The sequence below is a fragment of the Heloderma suspectum genome, chromosome 11 (assembly GCF_057233095.1).
Source record: "Heloderma suspectum isolate Gila_16-S chromosome 11, 16-S_ref, whole genome shotgun sequence".
NCBI lineage: Eukaryota > Metazoa > Chordata > Lepidosauria > Squamata > Helodermatidae > Heloderma > Heloderma suspectum.
In genome coordinates this window covers 22,306,146-22,325,924 of record NC_139468.1, presented here as the reverse complement: position 1 = coordinate 22,325,924, position 19,779 = coordinate 22,306,146, and the positions used below count along the sequence as shown (strand labels likewise).

Below are 19,779 nucleotides of genomic sequence, written 5' to 3'. Positions count from 1 at the left end.
TAGGTTTTCTAGGCATTGCATCCATTCTTAAGCACAGGGCAAGTGGAGCGCAACCACAACAGAAAATAAAAGGGAGGGAAGAGAGAAAGAGAGAGAGAGAGAGATGCTGCAATGAAGTGGTGCATTTTCAGATATTTTCCTTCCAGGAGGAGCGGTGCAGCACCACGGGGACTTAAGCCAGATAACCACCAAAGAAATGACATTAACCAGTGCACAGCTAAGAGATAAAGCCAGTAACTCATTGCATTTGGAAGAGAGGAATGTGGCATGCCTGCCCACTTGTTCAGTTTCCATCAAGACACTGAAAACAGGCAACACTGTAAAACGTGAGCTCAGAGCTCTCTAATCAGGGTGAATGGCTTGCAAATGCAGTGAAAACTGATAGACTAGACTCACAGCGCTCCTTAAGCCCATGTAAACTCCCTCATAAACTCTGAGTTGAGAGGACAGAACTGTCAAAAAGGGATTAACAAACTTGAAAATGTGTGCAGAGTTTGATGTGAATAAACCCTTTCAGGAGACTTCCAAGTGGAACTGGAGGCCCATTATTGGTGGTCTAGATTAAACAGATGTTTTTAATACAAAGACAAAAGGTGACTGTTCTTCCTTGAATGTTCTTTGGGAGTAAACTCAAAAATGCTAATGGTGAATTACTTGGTTCTAATCCCTTTTTTGATAACTGCAGAGACCTGGCACATTATTTTACTATACTCGGCATCAAGATTTCTAGTCCACATCCACTCCCAGATATATTTAAATATGATATTAAAAATATTTTATTGACTTCAATGCTTTTTTTTTAAATTGAGCTTTCCCTTCTTCTTTCCAGTGTTGCACTGACTCAACAGACGTTCCTTCCAAGTATAGGATCCTGCTGCACAAAATACATTGTGCTCAACTTAACACATAAATACTTAACAGCTGGTAAAACACAAGGTTGCTTTGTGTGCAAGTAGTTCTGAGATGTGGCTGGGATTGGCAAAATAAATGCTGATGTTTCATTATGCGTTTTGATAAGCAGCAAAAAACATTTTCCTTACACCAATGGTATTTCAAAGCTATATCACACACTCTTTTCTCATACTGGACAAAATGAACATGCCCTGACAAGTCCAGCCTAACGCCCAACTCAGATCCCATCAGGTTATACTTGAAATTGGAATTTTTTGCACCAACATGCATCACTTTACACTTGCTTACACTGAACCGTATTTGCCATTTGGATGCCCCTTCTCCCAGTTTGGAGAGATCGTTTTGGGGCTCCTCACAATTATTTTTTTTTAACCACCCTAAATAGTTTGGTGTCATCAGCGAACTTGGCTACTTCACTGCTTGCTACTAATTCCAGATCATTTATAAACAAGTTGAAAAGCATTGGTCCCAATACAGTTCCCTTGGGACCCTACTATTTACCTCCCTCCATTGGGAGAATTCATTTATTCCTACTCTCCGCTTTCTGTTCTTTAACTAGCTACTGAACCACAAGAGGATCTGTCCTCTTATTCCATGACTGCTAAGTTTTTTCAGGAGTCTTTGGTGAGGGACTTTGTCAAAAACCTTTTGGAAATCCAAATAAATGCCGTGTTGATTCTTTTTCAGCAGAGCTTGTCCTTCTATATGCTTACTAATTTTATCTTTAATAATGCTTTCAACCAATTTACTCAGAACAGATGTTAAGCTAATCACCCTGTAATTTCCCAGATCCCCCCGGAATCCCTTTTTAAAAATTGGTGTTACACTGGCCATCTTCCAGTCCTTTGGTACAGAGGCTGATCTTAGGGACATGTTGCATATTTTGGTTAGAAGATCAGGATGTATACCATCTGGGCCTGGTGTTGTATTTACTTTCAAATTGTCAATAAGGTTGAGAACTTCATCTTTTGTCGCCACTATTTGCCTCAGTTCCTCAGACTTCCTTCCTGAAAACACAAGTTCAGCAGAGGTATCTGTCCTATATCTTCTGCAGTGAAGAACGATGAAAAGAATTCATTCAGCTTCTCCACAATCTCCGTGTCCTCCTTTAGTACTCCATTAACTCCATTGTCATCCAACGGTCCAATTGCCTCCCTAACTGGTTTCCTGCTTCTGATATATTTAAAGAATTCTTTATTGTTGGCCTTGATATGGCCAACACTTGGTAGTGATATGCTCTTCAAAATGCTTTTTTGCATCTCTTAGTGTCTGCTTGCATTGCCTTTGTGCAAGCTTGTGCTCCCTTTTGTTTTCCTCACTTGGGCAAGACTTCCATTTTCTGAAGAAAGCCTTCTTTTCTCTAATAGCTTCCTTGGTGCTGCTTGTTAACCATGCCAATCACCTCTTGGATTTGGTGCTACCTTTCCTAATCTGTGGTATGCATTTTAGCTGAACTTCTATAGTTGTGGTTTTGAGTAACCTCCAAGCATTTTGAAGGGATTTAACCCTCCTGACTCCCCCTTTCAACTTCCTTTTCACAGTTCCCTCAGTTTAGAGTAGTTTCCTCTTTTGAAGTCAAATGTGACTGTGTTAGACTTCCTGGGCAATTTTCCACTTAAATATATATTAAATCTGATAGCACTCTGATCACTGTTTCCAATTAATTCAACAACGTTTACATCACATACTAGATCCTGGGTGACATCATTTAGGATTAAATCCAAGGTCGCCTCCCCTCTGGTCATTTCTATAACCAACTGTTCTAGGGCACAGTTGTTTAGGACATCAAGAAATTTAACCTCTTTATCGTGACTGGAACATGCATTTATCCAGTCAATGTGGGAGTAATTAAAGTCACCCATTATTACAACACTTTCTTGTTTGGAGGCCTCCCTGATTTCATTTTCCATCTCAAGGTCACTCTGAACATTCTGGTCTGGGGGAAGATAGCACATTCCTAGCACTAAATTAGTTTTGGAGCCCAGTATTGCCACCCACAGCGCTTCTGTGGAAGAGTTTATGCCTTTTAAGTGTTCTAGTCCGCTTGACACTATGCCCTCTTTGACATACAGAGCAACACTTCCCCCAGTGCCCCCTTCCCTATCCTTCCTATAGAGTTTATATCCAGAGATGGCCGTATCCCACTGGTTCTTTCCCTTACACCAGGTTTCTGTAATGCCCGCTATATCCAGGTTCTCCGTTAAAACCAAGCACTCCAATTCTCCCATTCTGGCTCTGAGGCTTCTAGCATTAGCACAACACCTAGACACCTGATTGTGTTCGAATTCCAGACCCAAGATAGCCTGATATGGGGATGCTTTCTGTGGGCAAAATTCCTTTTGCTAATGCTGATTCGCTGAAGAACTCTTTCTCAGCATATCAATTCTTCTGTCTCCACCCATATTAAAGGACTATGATGCTGTAGTTCTACAAGGGAACGAAGGGACTCGTTCTTACTGATAAAATACATCTGAAGAAAATCTATATATTTGCAAAAAAAAAGCTCACTATGACCATAAAGAGATAAAACTGATGTCAAATTAAAGCATAGATTTGCAGGGAAAAGGTGTTTTGACCGATTTACCCTCCCCCATGAGAAAAATATTGACAAAAATAAACACCTGCAGTAAACACTGAGTGCAGCTTTTCAAACCTCTGTTGCTACTGGCTGAAAGAGCACTGGCTTCAGTAGATTGACACCTCCCTAGCCATAGATTACATTAATTGCATGAAAGCACTTTTTGTTAGGTTGATAGCAACTATATTTCAAAAGAAGATTCCTTTGGTGCCAATGGAGGCTTCCCTTGAAATGCAAACAGCAGCTTTGGAGAGGCGATTTTTGTCAGCACCGTGGTAGTTGAAGAGTTAAACTTCTGCCCACCCACGAAACCCACAGTCCTGCTCAATCTTATTTACCTAACAAAAACAAAAATCATATCCTGGCTTATTTTCCTGTTTGGTTAACCAACAGAGAATTCTGGCATAACGCAAACCAGAATCTTTGCTCTGAAGTCGGTGAGCAATGGGAAGAGGCCAAGGAGAAGCATGCAACCATGGGTTATGAAGCCCTGGACAATTGTCTGAATGGGGGCAATGTAAGACTAGTATAGAGATTGTAGAGTGATGACTCTGTTTTTTATAAGTTTATATTATAAAATCATATTAGATGTGCACTGCAGTGCTGGATTATGGGATCAGACAAATCTAAAATAATTTAACAGGGGAGGGGGGAATCATGAAAGTAAATGTAAATCCTGGGGGCTTTGTAGGTCTCCTTGCTTGTGGGGATTTTGCCAATATATGCTGATGGAGCCACATTTCACATAGCACTCACAAACACAAGTGGATGTGCTTGCTGAGGTGAGGCCAGGTGAAGAAAGAATCACCATTTCCCAAAAGCTCAATTTAATAATCAAGATTGCTGGGAAACCACAACCCTCCACATGAAAACACTTGGTGGGGCAACCCCAACTGGAATGTGCTCAGGAAGTTAGTAACTGCTGCATAATTCCTATGTAAAAATCACATCATCTGGAAAAGCCTTCTAAACATCAGACTATTTGTTAAAGAGGTGGGTGATATCTTCTGTTAAGTGCCCTCTCTGCGGCCTTCAAAGCACTGTTTTTCATCATGTGGCGCTAGCAACCACAGAAGGATAAACATAACATCTGTGCAGTATTATCACTATTAAACCATGACTTTACCTCAGAGTATTAATCTCAGGCAATATCTGTGGGATTTGACATACTTTCATTTATCATGTAGTAACTGCGAGTGGCAAGCTATATATGTGCATGCTGTTTTTTTAACATTATTTCTTGGTTCTGCACATGGTCTCTTATCAGAAGCAAATTGCCATATCACCATCACATTTTTAAAATTACCACATGAGAAGAATGTATTATGTCAGTTGGCCACGAGACAACCCGCTACTGATCTAGCATACAGTAGATGTGGTGGTATCTAAAGTAAAGATATCAGGCCCTCATGTTAGTTGCTTCTGCGTCTTCTTTTTTATTAACTTCTCTTGTCACAACCAGTCTGCTTTTTGGCTATGCTTCCCACACTGGGCTTTCTGGACATTTCTTCTCAACTGTGTCCGTTAGCTACTTCAGAGGTCTCAACAGATGTTCCCTAAAAGATTAACTGCCTTGGAGATGACTATAAACAAACTCATTTTTCTTTTATTATACAAACAAAAATTGCACGAACACTCCTTATACAACTCATTTTGAATTTACCTCCTCAGAATAATTTCCAGAGGGGCAGGCATGTTGGTCTGTAGCAGCAGAAACAAAGAGTCTTGTAGCACATTAAAGACTAACACATTTATTATACATAAGCTCTTGTGGACACTTTCTTCAGGCATTTGATGAAGTGGTCAGCGTCCATGAAAGCTTATGCCAGAATAAATTTGCTAGTTATTAAGATGTCACAAGACTCTATGTTGTTTTTTCTCCTCAGAATAGATTGCCCACGCACACACGTTCAGCCCATTGCCCCCAACAACACAGCTTCTTTACCCCCCGCCCCCACAATTTTCTACAACCATCAACCTCATGCTAATGAAAGGCTGCTTCCCATGTTATCCAGAGAATGGTCTGAGGGCACATGACATATGGCACATGCTAAAGCTAAGAAGGTCCCGCCCTACAAATGGCTTGGATGGGAAACCTCTTGGGAACCAAGTATCAGCTGTTCCTGGGAACCAAGTGTCAGCAAGTCAACAGCGTGTTAAATCAATCAACTAATAACGTAAGATTGCAGAGCAACCAGGCATGGCTGCAGAAGCAGTACTTAATTAGCAGGGGGAGGGCAGAGGGATCTCTGACTCCTTACCTTTTTGTGATGGGCCCCCCTTAGCCACTTAATAACAACAACAACAACAACAACAACAACATTTTTTACATTTATATCCTGCCCTGTTTCCTCTTGCAAGGAACCCAAGGTGGCTCACATGATCCTCCTCCTCCTCTCCATTTTATCCTCACAACAACCCCATGAGGTAGGTTAGGCTGAAAGTCAGTGACTGATCCAAAGTTATCCAGTAAGCTTCATGGCCAAGTGGGGACTAGAACCCAGAGCTCCCAAGTCCCAGTCCAACACTCTAACCACTATACCACACTGGCTTTTAGAAGGTTATGGGGGAGGCATGATTTGGCTAAAATGGGGGTGGAGGTTTGTGGGTTCCATTAAAGGCTTCCCTACCTTTCCCCCCATAATTCAAGCACTATGCAAAACAGCTGAACACTGTGGTTTTCAGAACTCCGCTTACCTCCTTTTGCAAATCTAATCCGGATGTTCATATCAGTTGGCAACTATTAATGCCAGATTGGCAGCATATGAGCCAGGGATGTTTATCATCGGTGGGTTATACAAGAGATCGTGTTTAGCTTGTTTATGTTTATGTAATGAAATAACATTTAATCAGAAAATATCTAATTAGAAGAACAGAGAAAAACAATATTATCAAGAACAGCACCACAGTCTTCAAGAATGCTACTGCAATGCATTAACCCCAAAGTACACACTACATTCTGTCTCAGACACTAAGCAGACTGGCATAACAGTTCTTGTGGATAATGCTGCTTTAAACAAGCTGAACCATGCCCACAACCCTTTTGATGATTCCATCCTCTTACCCTTAACGGTAAGTTTAATACATAAATTGGATAAATACTCCACTCCAAAATCTACTTGCCTTTCCTGACTCCCTTTTTCTCTAGTCCTTTACCTTGCAGGCCTTCTCACACCTACCACAGCCTCATGGGAGTCACTTCTCTGTGGTACAATCCTATGTGGTTGCAATGTGTGTATCAGGATTGTGTGCACAGGACTGATGACACAGGATAGGTCTTTCCCAACCCAGTCATTCACCTTCCCTCCCAGAAAGCTGTTCATCAGGCAGAGCATGAAGCCTGAAGCTTTCTCCTGGTCATGCTAGCTTTGAGCTTTTGACACGTACACACTTTCAAACAAGCACGTACATTTTTATTTATTCCTTTAGTGTACAGTGGTACAATCCTGAACGGCAAGCAGGCATGGGCACACGATCGAGTAACATGGTCATGGAGGCATGGGCAATTTGCATGGACAGGGAATTTGGCGCATTGCCCAGTCAATATGTACAATTTCCAAGTGCTGTTGGAGAATGTGCACAAATAGTCAATGACAATTGGGCAGAGTGTACATTCATATGTACAAAGTAGAACTTTGTTGACTAGTTAGAAATGTGACCTTCAAGTGCCTAATCTGGTGGAATTTTATACTGAATGTTTGGATTTTCTGGAATGGACTAATCTCCAATTCCAAGGCAATCAAAAGCAATAAAATTTTACTCAATGTGACTTAACTACATCATACGCATTATTTTAATTATACAGTCAATTCAGCCATGCTCTGTGTATTCCAAATAATTATAATCAAAATTGAAAGCTGAGAAGATGAACAAATTTTCAAAGGATGAAAACAACAGTCTTCCAGCAGAATTATCAAAATATGTAGAAAGTAGAAGGTCATAAAAAAGGAGGTCATATCGCCCATAAGAAAAACTCCAAAATCCATATTAGTATGATACCTTTATTAGGCCAACCGAAAGATCACATAAAATGTGCAAGCTTCTGAGATCTCTAGCTGTTACAAAAGATGTTACAAGATGTTACAGGCAAGATGTTACAAAAATAGGATGGTGAGGATGGGGTGGGAGAAAAAAAACCTGACAGTGTGCAATCCAATGTATGTTTACAGAGCAAAAAGCCTTACAACTCCCTGGCTGACTGGGGCATGCTGGGAATTGTACAACTTTTTTTCTGTCTAAACATGTATAGGATTGCACTCTTAATGTAGAGGTGTCTTTTTGATAATTCAGAACCATTCTAAATCTCAAAATTGTGATCATGCAGACACCATGATTTCAACATCATATCAGTTTTCTCTCCCTCTTTCTCCCTTTGCTCCCCCCTGCTTTTGTAACATCTTGCCTGATGAAGAGATCTGGACCTCTCGAAAGCTTGCACATTTTTTGTGATCTTTTGGTTGGCCTAATAAAGGTATTCCACTAATATAGGTTTGGCAACATATGGAAGTTTCTGATTTCCCTTCTGTTTAAAAGATAAGCATTTCTAAAGGGAACTCCTATATTTAGCGGGATTAGGATAGTACATTAAAGATTTTAAACCCTTTGCCCGTCAACATCCCTATAACTCTTTCACCACATAACAACTGGTGAATTTTTTAAAAAAACACACTGTATACAAAGTAGAGCAGAAAACCTTTGAGTCCATCACTCAAGTTAATGTTGCTTAATGTCTGCTCGCTAACCTTTTGTCCAATCCATTATCAAATACTAGCAAAATGCCAATCATTTTAATAGCTGGAGGTGAGGAGGGGGAAAGGAGGAAGGGACTGTACTTCTGCACACATGTCATCCTTGGGCAGCTACCAGGGCCATGATACCCCAGCAGGGCCACTACTAACACCTACCCCAAGCCTCTCTTTAACCGGCATTCTGATCCAACGAGCACTGGGCAGCTAGGTCTGTGAGCCCCCATTAAAATGTCTATAATATCTTCAAAAGTTTATGTATTTATTTCTATTATTTATAATGCCACCTTTCAGAATACCTACCAAGGAGGCTCACAAGTAACACAAAATTAATAGGACTACAATAAATATTAACATTTAAAAAAAATATTATCACAGTCCTTCCCTCAGGGCAGTTGGTGGAAGATGGCCCTGGGGCAGAGAGAGTCTAGCTGGAACAGGTGCAGGGGTGAATAATGTCTGCAGGTAAAGTATTTGCTCCCATGTCCTGAAGCAAACAAGTGGAAAAAGCATCTGAGCACTGGAACCCAGAAGGTGAGGGAGGGAATTTTGGTTTCTCTGGGGAAAGAGAAACTGATTGATGACCACAGCATAGGGGATTAGGAAGCTACTGCATCTTCTTTACCCAAATCACACAATCTTATTAGAGAAAGCTTAGATAGTTCTTCCCTGCAAGCAAAAAAAATCTGTCTGTGTAACAGAAGTAGTACTTGAAGATCTCATGATCTGCAACCCAAGGGTTGTTGTTCAGTCGTTTAGTCGAGTCCGACTCTTCGTGACTCCATGGACCATAGCACGCCAGGCCTTCCTGTCCTCTGCTCTCTCCCGGAGTGTGCTCAAGTCCATATTCATTGCATCGGTGATGCTATCTAGCCATCTCATCCTCTGCCGTCCCCTTCTCCTTTTGCCTTCAGTCTTTCCCATCATCAGGGTCTTTTCCAGTGAGTTTTCTCTTCGCATTAGGTGGCCAAAATATTTTAGCTTCAGCTTCAGTATCAGTATCTGTCCTTCCAATGAGCACTCAGGGTTGATTTTCCTTTAGGATGGACTGATTTGACCTCCTTGCAGTCCAGGGGACTCGTAAGAGTCTTCTCCAGCTCCACAGTTCGAAAGCATCAATTCTTCGGCGCTCAGCCTTCCTTATAGTCCAGCTCTCACAGCCATATGTTACTACTGGGAAAACCATAGCTTTGATTATACGGACCTTTGTCGGCAAGGTGATGTCTCTGCTTCTTACTATGCTGTGTAGGTTTGCCATAGCTTTCCTCCCAAGGAGCAAGCGTCTTTTAATTTCATGGCTACAGTCACCGTCTGTGGTGATCTTGGAGCCCAAGAAAATATCACTGCTTCCATTTCTTCCCTTTCTATATGCCAGGAAGTGATGGGTCCAGATGCCATGATCTTAGTTTTTTTTAATGTTGAGGGTACCTTGTACATTTATAGACTCTATTTACAATATAAGAACAGGCAGGGATTAGAATAACCTTCCCCAACATGGAGCCCCATAAGTGTTGGACTGCAACTCCCATAATTCCAGCCAGCATGACCATTTGCTGAGAATTATGGGAGTTACAATTCAACACATCTCGAGGTCATCCAGTTGTGGAAGGCTGTACTAGAAGGTTTTGCATAAGATATATTCTGAAAATATAAAATGGCCAACACGTTTCGATAACTTACTGCTGATTTGTTTTTAATTTATGTGACACACCAGCGTGCCGAGGTGGTTATGAAGCCAATATGATTTTCTGTTAACAGGCATGCGGAGTTTATATGTTAGTGTTTATTAAAGATCCATACTCTCTTCCCATCCTAAAGAAAATCCCAAGGCTATTAACAAGTTATTACGTTTAGCTCTGTTTATTTCCAACTAAGTGGCTGCCAAGCACTTTACAACAACCTGTGTGGTAATCAAAGACCATAATCTGGCCTGGATAAGACTGGAAACCCCTCATTTGTGAATGTTATAGGGTAGACAACAGTCAGGCTATAATTGCTGTGATTAGGATCCATTAGGACAAGTTTTGTTTTTTGTTTCTAGTATACATTAGGACAGTTATCAGACAAATATTTTTCCTACTTCTGATGAAAATAAGGAGCACTGCTTTAAGTGACGTCTGTGAATTTAGCATCCAAATATGGGTTTGCGGCAATCCATATGAATTTATTAACAAAGAGTCACATTTCGAAGTCATTGTAGATGGCTGGCATTTCGGTCTGAATCATTAAGTATATCTGCACCATTATCCAATATACTCTATTAATATCTTACTAAATTTATAATAAATTTTATTATGTTTATAATATATTAATGCACCATTATGAATATATTATCATCTATTAATTATAAAAAGATATAAACTTTCTATGTAAGTCTTTATCCCATGATTTTATCACATAAGAATCGGCTTGAAATTTTTTTTAAACTTCAAATATGTTTTTAATCTTGTTGAGAACAGTAGTAGTACGCTGAACGTCACATTGGGATAACATTTTTATTCATTGTTGAGGCAAATCTCCCTTAAATAATCACATGCCATAACCTACAAGTCTTGCTTGGCTGGATGTGGCCAATAATCTTCCAACGAAAGTTGATATGTTTTGAAGTCTATATTTACATTAGGAAGGTGTTAGCTGAAAATTGTGGAGTACTTTGATTAAAGTCACTTTGTCTCCATTGTTCTCTCAACTGGATCAAATCAATTGAAATCCAGGAACTAGTTTGTGGGCTAAGCTTAATGTTTATATATAACTGATATGTTCTAAAAACCAGTTCCTGGGTTTCTGTCACATTCTAACATTATACCAAGAAAGGATGAGGCTAAGAGGAGCAATGGAGGGAGCAATCCTATGGCCACTAGACAGTGGCTAGACGGCCATAGGATATCCTGTTTTCTGGGAACGGACCTCGGAGCCGTGCTCTGAGGTCAGTTCCTGGAGAACCGACCTCCCCCCACTTCCGCGCAGTCTCCGAGGCAGTGCAGAACAGCCCCATCCTCCACGCTTGCAAGAGGCATGCAAAGTGGCCGAAAAGGGGGGTGTCTGGGGGCGTTCTGGGGCGGGGGGAAATGCCTGTACAACACATCCAATGTGTCGTACAGCAGCCTCCTCCCCCGCTCAGCCCTCCCATGGCTAGACAGCTGCAATTGGCTGTTTAGCCGAAAATGCAGGGCATGAGAAGTGTGGAGGGAACAATCCCCTTCGTGCTTCTCCTGCCCTGCTTTGGATAGGCGGTCACCTCCGAGTTCAGAGGCAGCTGTCTATATGGATAGGATTGTGCCCTAAACTTTATTTACTTCTACTGCCATTAGCTATCTTATCAATAGTTATGTTAGGCCTAATGCTGTTCTCACTGAATATTAGAACTTTGGATCTCGACTTCAAGACATTGCTCTGGGCTGGTTTGTTTCTTTTTGAAACAGCTACACTGAATCACAACAACTGACTTTTTCTTAAAATACAACTAAATGTTTTACAAATTGAAGCCCTCGGTTCTTCACTGTTATGGTTTTAACATTTATTTTATTCATTTATAAATTTATGAGCTGCCTTTTGGCCCGAATAGGGCTCCCAAGGTGACTTACAATTAACTGGGCTAGAATATGCTTGGCTAAAATGTTGGCTAAAATGTGTTTATTTTTCTCCTAAGTTTACAGCAAGCATTAAACATGTACTTTGCTCTGCTCTGCTATAAACAGTGGGGATAGTGAGAGTACCAGGGCAGTGTAACGGAGCCAAGGGATTGACATTTAATGTTTAAAAGCCATAGCCAAATGGTTCAGAGGAAATTAATGACTGCGTTGAAGTCCACCCCAATGATTTCTTGTATGTACACCGCCTTCCCAAAATGCAAACTGCAGTTCTACTTCACAAGCTGAAGAACAGAATCTCAATATTATATAAGGCTGTTGATTTGACTAAAACATGTACAATTAAATGACTAAAATGTCTTTAATCTTTTATAAAGTTTTCTTTAAGAGGAGTGACAGCCCCATTTTCTTCTATATATCAGCTTCCAAAGTCAGCTATGTATAATTTTAAAGCACTGACTGTGGTCAAAGGAGCTAAACATGGCAAAAGAAACAAAAGGCGGTAGTTTCTGACCCCTCCAACATTATTGGCGGCGAAACTCTCCCTTCAGTATATTGAAATGAGACCTCAGGAGCTAATGAAGTGTGCTAGAATGTTTGTGAACATTCCAAGGGCTCAGAAGCATTTTTGAACACAAGGCCTAGGGCAGGTGGTATGCAACGTGGTGCCTGCGGACACTTTTCTTGGCTCCCACCTAGGTGCCCTACTTTTCCCACTTACTAAAAAAAGTTAATAAATTTTCTTATTGGCAACTAGGACACTTCAAAGCAAAGTGAGGGCTTCCATACATTGCCATCTTTATTTCCTGGGTTACATGGGGGGCTCAGGAACACTCTTAGGAAATGAAGTTGACAGGCATCTACAAGTCAGTGCTTTCCTCGACAGCACACCCAACCACCAGGAAATAGAAAGGAAACGAGAAAAACAGACTTTGAACTGTGGAATCGAGTTGTTTAGTGTGCTGGGGCTCAGACTCCACCTCTGTCTTGTACTCAGTCTTTTGCACTGGTTACTTGTCCTTTGTGACTAGCCATGCTTCCCAAAACAACCATTTTGTGGTGGTGCCCATAAAATTGCCAAATGTGCCCACAGGCCCAAACATGTTGCCTACCTCTGGACTAGGGCCTCCTTGTGGCTGCACCAGAGAAGGAGAGGTGGAGCACATGAGCCCAAGGCTTGTTCATGTAACAGTAAACCATAGTTTATCATTATGACCAAACTGGGCTAGCAGCTTGCCTACAGCCTCCCAGTGAGTTCGTAGCTGAGGTGAAAAGTGAACTTCCCAACTCACAGCTTATTCTCTCAACCACTATGTTATGCTAGTTGGATAATGTCTTGATATTGCTAATAGTACCGCACATCTAGTTGGACAGTCTCCAAAATTTTATCTAAACCGCTCTGCATGTGTGATGGCCTTTTTTAAAACAACAACATTATTCTGGGCAAATAGAGGCAATGCGGTATTATTTAGATTTCTAAACACATTAATCAGAGAAAGAATAAACTGCTTTCTGAATTTACTTGTAGCAGACAAAAATATGTTGTTGTTTTTAAAATAAGACAGAACCAGCGTTTAATTCGCGTTTTAACCGCGCAGTGCTTTTTTGTTGTTTTTGAGTCCTCCCCCTTTCCCTTTAGTTTACAGAAACACAACACATTCTAAAAGGGAGAGCACTTCAATATCAAACTGAAGCAGGACTTGAGAATGCTCATCCTATGTATGGGTCAAAATACTTCTATGATCATGATTTTGATGGAAGACATGGGTTTCTTCCTCCAAAATGTATACAGCACTTTCAAGGTATGAGCCCTGCAGTACTGGGAACAGAATGTCCATCGTATTTCTTTACTCCTTCTCTTGCAAACCCATCAACAACTCCTAGAGATTGTCAAAGAACAGCAATTGAGAGTGCCAGGTTAATTTAAAAGAAGGAAGGGGCAGGCACTGAGGGCCACTAGAAGGGAAAGATCAGGGGTGGAAAACTTCTTTCAGCCCAAGGGCTCAATTCAATTTCAGAGAAGCTCTCAGGGGCCGCATTCGGGGCGGGGGGGGGGGCATAAAGGCAAAGGAGTGTGGTGAAAACACAAAAAAATACCAGCATTTCGAAGCTTAAAGCTTTTATTGCCAGTAACTAAGGGCTTCTCCACATGGGGCTTTTATCCTGTGATTGACTGGTTACTCATGGAAGTTTGTGGGTCCTTTACATGACGTCATCAACCTCCAGCGCCTCTCCTGTGGTTTCCGACCATTTCCATAGCTTAATTTGAAAGGGAAATAATGAGCTAATAAAAAGAAGTGGTTTGAATTGGTTTGAATTTGTCCATGTAAAGAGGAAGTGGTGCTATAACACAGTGCCATCTAGTGGTAGTATAATGAAACATATAGAATTTGCAGATAAAGGGGGGAAAGGGAGGGGAAGGAAAGTGCATGTAAAGGGCTTATCTTAATCCCACAAAGAATCCAGAAGCAGAAGCCCCAGTAAAATCATGGGATAAAAAGACTCTGTGTGGAGAAGGCCTAAGCCTTAGGAGAGGCATTCCAGTTTAGAATGGGGGGGGAAACTGCACAAGAGCCAGGAAATCACCAAACAAGCCGTGGTTGGTAAAAAGGCAGAGGAAAAGGGGATGTGGCCTTTTGGGAAACCCCTGTCTTGGACTCCAAGGGGGCCAAATTTGGCCCTCAGGTCTGAGGTTCTCCTACTCTGGGATAGGTGGTGCTCCTGAGTGATGTTATGTCCACCTTACCAATGGAATCCTTACATTAATCTTCTGTGTCTTCTAAATTTTAGAACTGCCAGTGTTTTTAATTGTGCTTTTCCCCTCTGCAAATATGAAAGTTAGAAACTTGTTTTTCCCTTTTTTAAAAATGAAAGCTGAAATGAGATGTCACACTCTGAAATCTGCAGCACAATCAAGGTTGTGTAGATTGCTGGACCCTTTGCTAACAGGAGAGGTTAAAAAGTATTCTGTAATACTGAGAAGGTATTCTCTTAAATTGAGATATTTCAAAGATCATATATCCTGTTTTTTCGGAGCTGTGTTACAAAGGCTCTGCCTGATCTACAGAATGCTGTTCCACTGAGATAATAGCTGCTATGTACAAAATATCAGCTGCATTATTTACAAGCCCCAGAGATGTGGCTTCACTTCAAGAGATCTTTTGTTTCTTTATTTAGAGAATTTATAATGTGCTTTTAAAACATTAAAAGCAGCAGACAACTTTATTTTTAAAAACAACCATATTTGAAATACAACAAATTAAATTACGCAGTAGCACCAAGTTCCTCAAAATAGCATAAAATAGTATTATTATTACTATTATCATTATCGTTATCATTATCATTATGGGTTTATTATTATTACTATTCCTTGTTGGCTAAACCTTTCATGTTTATTAAAACACGTTAACTGAATGGTAATTTATGGCCAATGGAAATGGATTGTTTGCTTCTATTTCTGTGCTATAAGACTGTATACTTGGTTTGTTCTTATTGAAGGTTAATATAATTCTGTTTTTTCTTTTTTCTCTCTTCCTTCTTTTGCTATCCTCCCTTTTTTCTTTTTCTTAGAATACTGTAATGTTGGAAACTGAAGATTCTGATTATATTGTTGGTAGTGTTTATTTTATTTATAAAAATAAAATAAAAATAGATTTTTAAAAATAGCATAAAATATTAAAAACAGTAATTTGAGCAGCTGTAACAACAAACAACAAATAAAATCACGATTTAAACAGGAAATTAAAATAACAGATAAAATTAAAGAAACTATCTCAGAGTCCCACTATTCACAAATAAGAAGGTGTAAACCTTGGTGCCTAAAACTTAGCAACAAAGGTGCTGAACAGACCTCTCCATGGAGGGCATTTGACAGTTGGGGTTCCACTACTGAGAAAGCCCTCGACTTAGTCACCACCTACCTTACCTTACCCCACCACACACACACCTTGCCTCTGATGGCAGAGATGGTGATTACGGACCTCTGAAGATTACAATTACCTGAACAGGTATGGGATCATATAGGAGTAGGCAGTCCTTCAGATTCCCCAGGTCACAAGCCATAAAGGGCTTAAAAATTAAAACTGTTTTTTGAAAAGTGCTTACATGGCCACTTACACATCGCCAAAAAGAAGAAATGGATCAACAACAACAAAAGAGGACAGAGATTTGCATAAAATGTAACCTAGGCTAGTTTAGGACCTGTGACCTGTGGGCCTGCTGAGTCTGCTGTCCAACACTGGATGGTCAACTTCAGACCTTTGCTTACCCTTCTTATGGCCCTTCATCTTTAAATCGGACTTGGACTGAATAGCACTTCAAGTAGAGTACTGTCCTCAGTAGAGTAAGACACATGTCTACCCTAATCAGGAAATAAATAGGAAGCCAGTGTTGCTTCCATGCTGGCAAGATACATTTCCTGCAGCTCACGCTAACCAGCCACATAGCCACAGCATTTGCACCAACTGGAGTATCTGAGTCGTCTTCAAATACCAGCCTTTCATATCAGCATGTGCTCCTTCTGCGGCTTTCATGTGTGCATCTTTCCTTGCAAGTCAGAACATGTCCAAAGATGCTTGATTCATTATGCAGCACAGTGGTGCAACTAGGTAATTTTATATCTTGGACATAACAAACTTATCCCCACCCTGGTTTAGACAGCTATAAGAACATAAGAAGAGTCATGCTGGATCAGATCAAGGGTCCATCTAGTCCAGCCTTCTGTTCCTCGAGTGGCCAGCCAGCTGCCTGTGGGAAACCCACATGAGTGCAACAGTGCCCTCCCACCCATGTTCCCCAGCAACTGGTGTACATAGGCATACTGCCTCTGATAGTGGCTATGTGAATTGCAACAGTTGTGAAGCACACAACTAACATTTTTCTTCCATGCACCTTGCCAATCCATGCTTTACATCTGCTACTACATTCCTGATACGTTATAACAACAAAACTGTTTGCCAACCCTGACCACAAAAAAACAACAACCTCTGAGCATGTGCAGCTTTGCATTTTAAGCTCACTTCAATCATAGTAACATCATGACTACAGAAAAAAAATCAGGTTTGTATCTGCTGCCCTTATCACCTGCCACTCTCTGGGTGGTCATTTTAGGGTGTGCTGCAGAGCCCTGGACTTCGGCCCCCAAAACCAGGCCTCACGGCATCACTAATACAATAAGCCATCCAACAGCTCATTGTGAAAACAATCATTTGCTTGTCTTTTAATGTCTACACAAATTAACAATGTTGAATTTTAACATGGTTTTTTACAGACCACACTCTCCCACCCTCCTTCCCACCCCCTTCTTTTTTCTTTCTTTCTTTCTTTCTTTTTTTTTTTACCTTTGGAAGACTCTTTCCATTTGCCATCAGGGTCACTAGTCCCGCACAGCAGACCAAAGCACTGGAACTGGAGAGGCCAGAACTCGGAGGAATGGTGCCTTCAATGAGGCAGTTCATTCCACTCGGGCTGTTGAGACTACAATGCTCCTAACAGTAGGAGAAAAACAACACTGAAATACATTCAGACACACGTTGTCAACGTGGAATAAGGAAGAGGCAGTTCTTACAGTAACTCTGGGACAGGATCCAGCCAGCACGGCACCATTTCTGCACTGGCTCTCATGGGGGTGATGTAATGTTTGGGGGCTGATGCCTGAAGCTGCTGAGTCTCAAGATACAAACCCACTATGGATCCTGATCCAGGTCTAAAGGGCCTCCACTTCTAAGCTCCTACCTAGTTCTGACCACAGCCAAAAAAACCTATAGTGAAGTAGCCAGACCAGTAAGAAAGTTGCTTTTAACAACAGACCAGAGCAGGTCAGGTAATAAGCCATCCCTTAAGGTGGCTGTGTGTCCTACTTTACAGAGGATGGTCCTCTATTTCAAGACATCTTCTATTTCTGGGGTCTCTAACATGGTGACCTTGGACACCAGTGTGCCTGCATACACTTTTCTTGGTCCCCACCAAACTCTCTACTCCTCCTGGTTTTATTTTACTTCTAAAGGTTTTTTTTTTAATTAAAAGGAGAATAACTGGGAGGCTGGCATGCTGCAAAGCATTGTGCTGCCCTCCAGTGCCATCTTTATTTGGGTTCAAAAGAGTGGTTTTGTGCTTTGGAGCTCAGACTCCACTTCTGCCTTGTTATTACGTTCTTGGGCAAGTTCCTTCTCTTTCAGGCTCTGGGAAATGAGCATTTTGTGACCGGTCATGCCCACCATGGCAGTTATTCTGTAAACTGGCAAGCTGCCCCCAAGCAGCCATTTGTGAGAGCACCCATGACACCCTCTCAAAATGTCAAACGTGGCCACTGACTCAAGAAGGTAAAGGTCTACTGGTTGCTGGAACAACACAGGTCTCCAGCTGAGCCCTATGCAACTCAGCCTCTTGACCTTGCTGTCCCACACTGACAAACGTCCTGTGCTACAGATACCCAGAACCCTGTTAGATCTTGCTTCTAGAATTACGCATGCCCTTGGACTGCTCCACTGTGCTTGACCCCAGCTTTTCCCTAAGACCCTGCTTTTTTGGACTGTCCAGATATCCCACTGGTACCATTATTTTCCTGTCTATGGCCAGTCCATGACTGGATGCCATCAAATTACCTCAACCTCTGGTCAGGGGCCAAGATGAGACTTGGACTAGGCAGGACACTGCCTGCTCTAAAGCTCCCAAATCTGCTGCCGTTTTACAGTATGGGTCAGTCACTTCCTAGTGAGAGCACCAGGATAATCCTCTGTACTTCTTGGTCTGCTGTTCTTTTTCAATGAGGGAAAGTCATTGCTGAGTGAGGGCACCACGATATTCCACTGTGCTTCCAGGCTGCCTGCTTGAACAATCCCTTGCCCCCTCCATATTACTTGCCAACAGTCAGACCCGAGCACCTGATAACAGGTGTTTGCCAAGCAGCTAAAGAAAAAACCAGAGCAAAACCTGATAGCCATTTTTTTAAAGCACAGGGCACCTGTTTGGAGGCCCAGAGCATCACTGTGTTGAACCAGAGCCAGCCTGTAAAAAAAAGGATATTTGTCTGAAAAGACCTGAACAGCGTGCTCTGCAGACCACTTTTGCAGTAGTGATTTCAATACAGCTGATGGATCAGCCTTGGAAAAGGCAGCCCATTCTAACTGAAACTGGAATACTTATGCTCAAACTGCATTGGTTCCCCTTGGTTTTAATGGGGCAGAGCCAACTGAAGTGGTCTGTGGCTTATCCTATAAAGTAATCATTCTGACTCCCAGACTCCTAGTATACGAGCAGCAGACAAGCTACTGGGGCCAGCAACCTCAATCCATAAGCTAAAATATGTTAACAATTTCCCAAAAACTCCACATTGTCAATCAAAGACCCCCGTTTTAGCCAAATGGAAGTTTTACAGGTAGGTCATATGCCAAACGGGATGCCAACATGTCAAATGAAATAGACATCAAATGTATTGTTCTTGTTAGTGCAGATGGAGGAAAAATTAATAAATATCAGATATAATCATAAGGAGAAGGAATTGTGCTTGGTATTTATCATTCTCACTGCTAACTGAACAGACAGCATATGCTTCTGGACAATATGACACAGTAAATATTTTTAATGCAGCTAAAAATGGGCAGAACACATTTGAAGCTGCTTTGCTTTTCATGACAACTAATGAGTTTATCTTTTTAGAACAAAGTGGTATGTTGCAAATATTTATTTCACTGTTAACCTCTTTCAAGAGGGCTGAAAATAGAATGCATACAAAACACACACACACACACACACATCTTACCTCAAGAAACAGGGCCATGCATAAAGGCATAAAGTTGTGCTTTTACATGCATCTCTACGTGAATGTTTATGTAAAGGTACATATGCACTGGAAAAGTGCATGGTTTCTATACTATTTCAAATAGCTTAATTTTATGCCTATTTACCTGGAAGTAAGTTATGATGACACGGGGCTCTGATGTGAGGTAGTGAGCAC

General features: G+C 41.3%; 1 protein-coding gene across 3 annotated transcripts in view; it reads right to left on the bottom strand.

Moving 5' to 3' along the window:
* GALK2 (galactokinase 2) overlaps positions 1-19,779 on the bottom strand; it is a 102,525-nt gene that overhangs the window by 56,171 nt on the left and 26,575 nt on the right. For 2 of the 3 annotated variants that reach the window (XM_084817136.1, XM_084817135.1), the window contains exon 5: positions 17,165-17,311. The exons of the other annotated variant lie outside the window; for it this stretch is intronic. In XM_084817136.1, the coding sequence (XP_084673262.1) occupies positions 17,165-17,311 (147 nt within the window). The remainder of the gene's footprint in view (positions 1-17,164; positions 17,312-19,779) is intronic. 3 annotated transcript variants of the gene reach the window in all.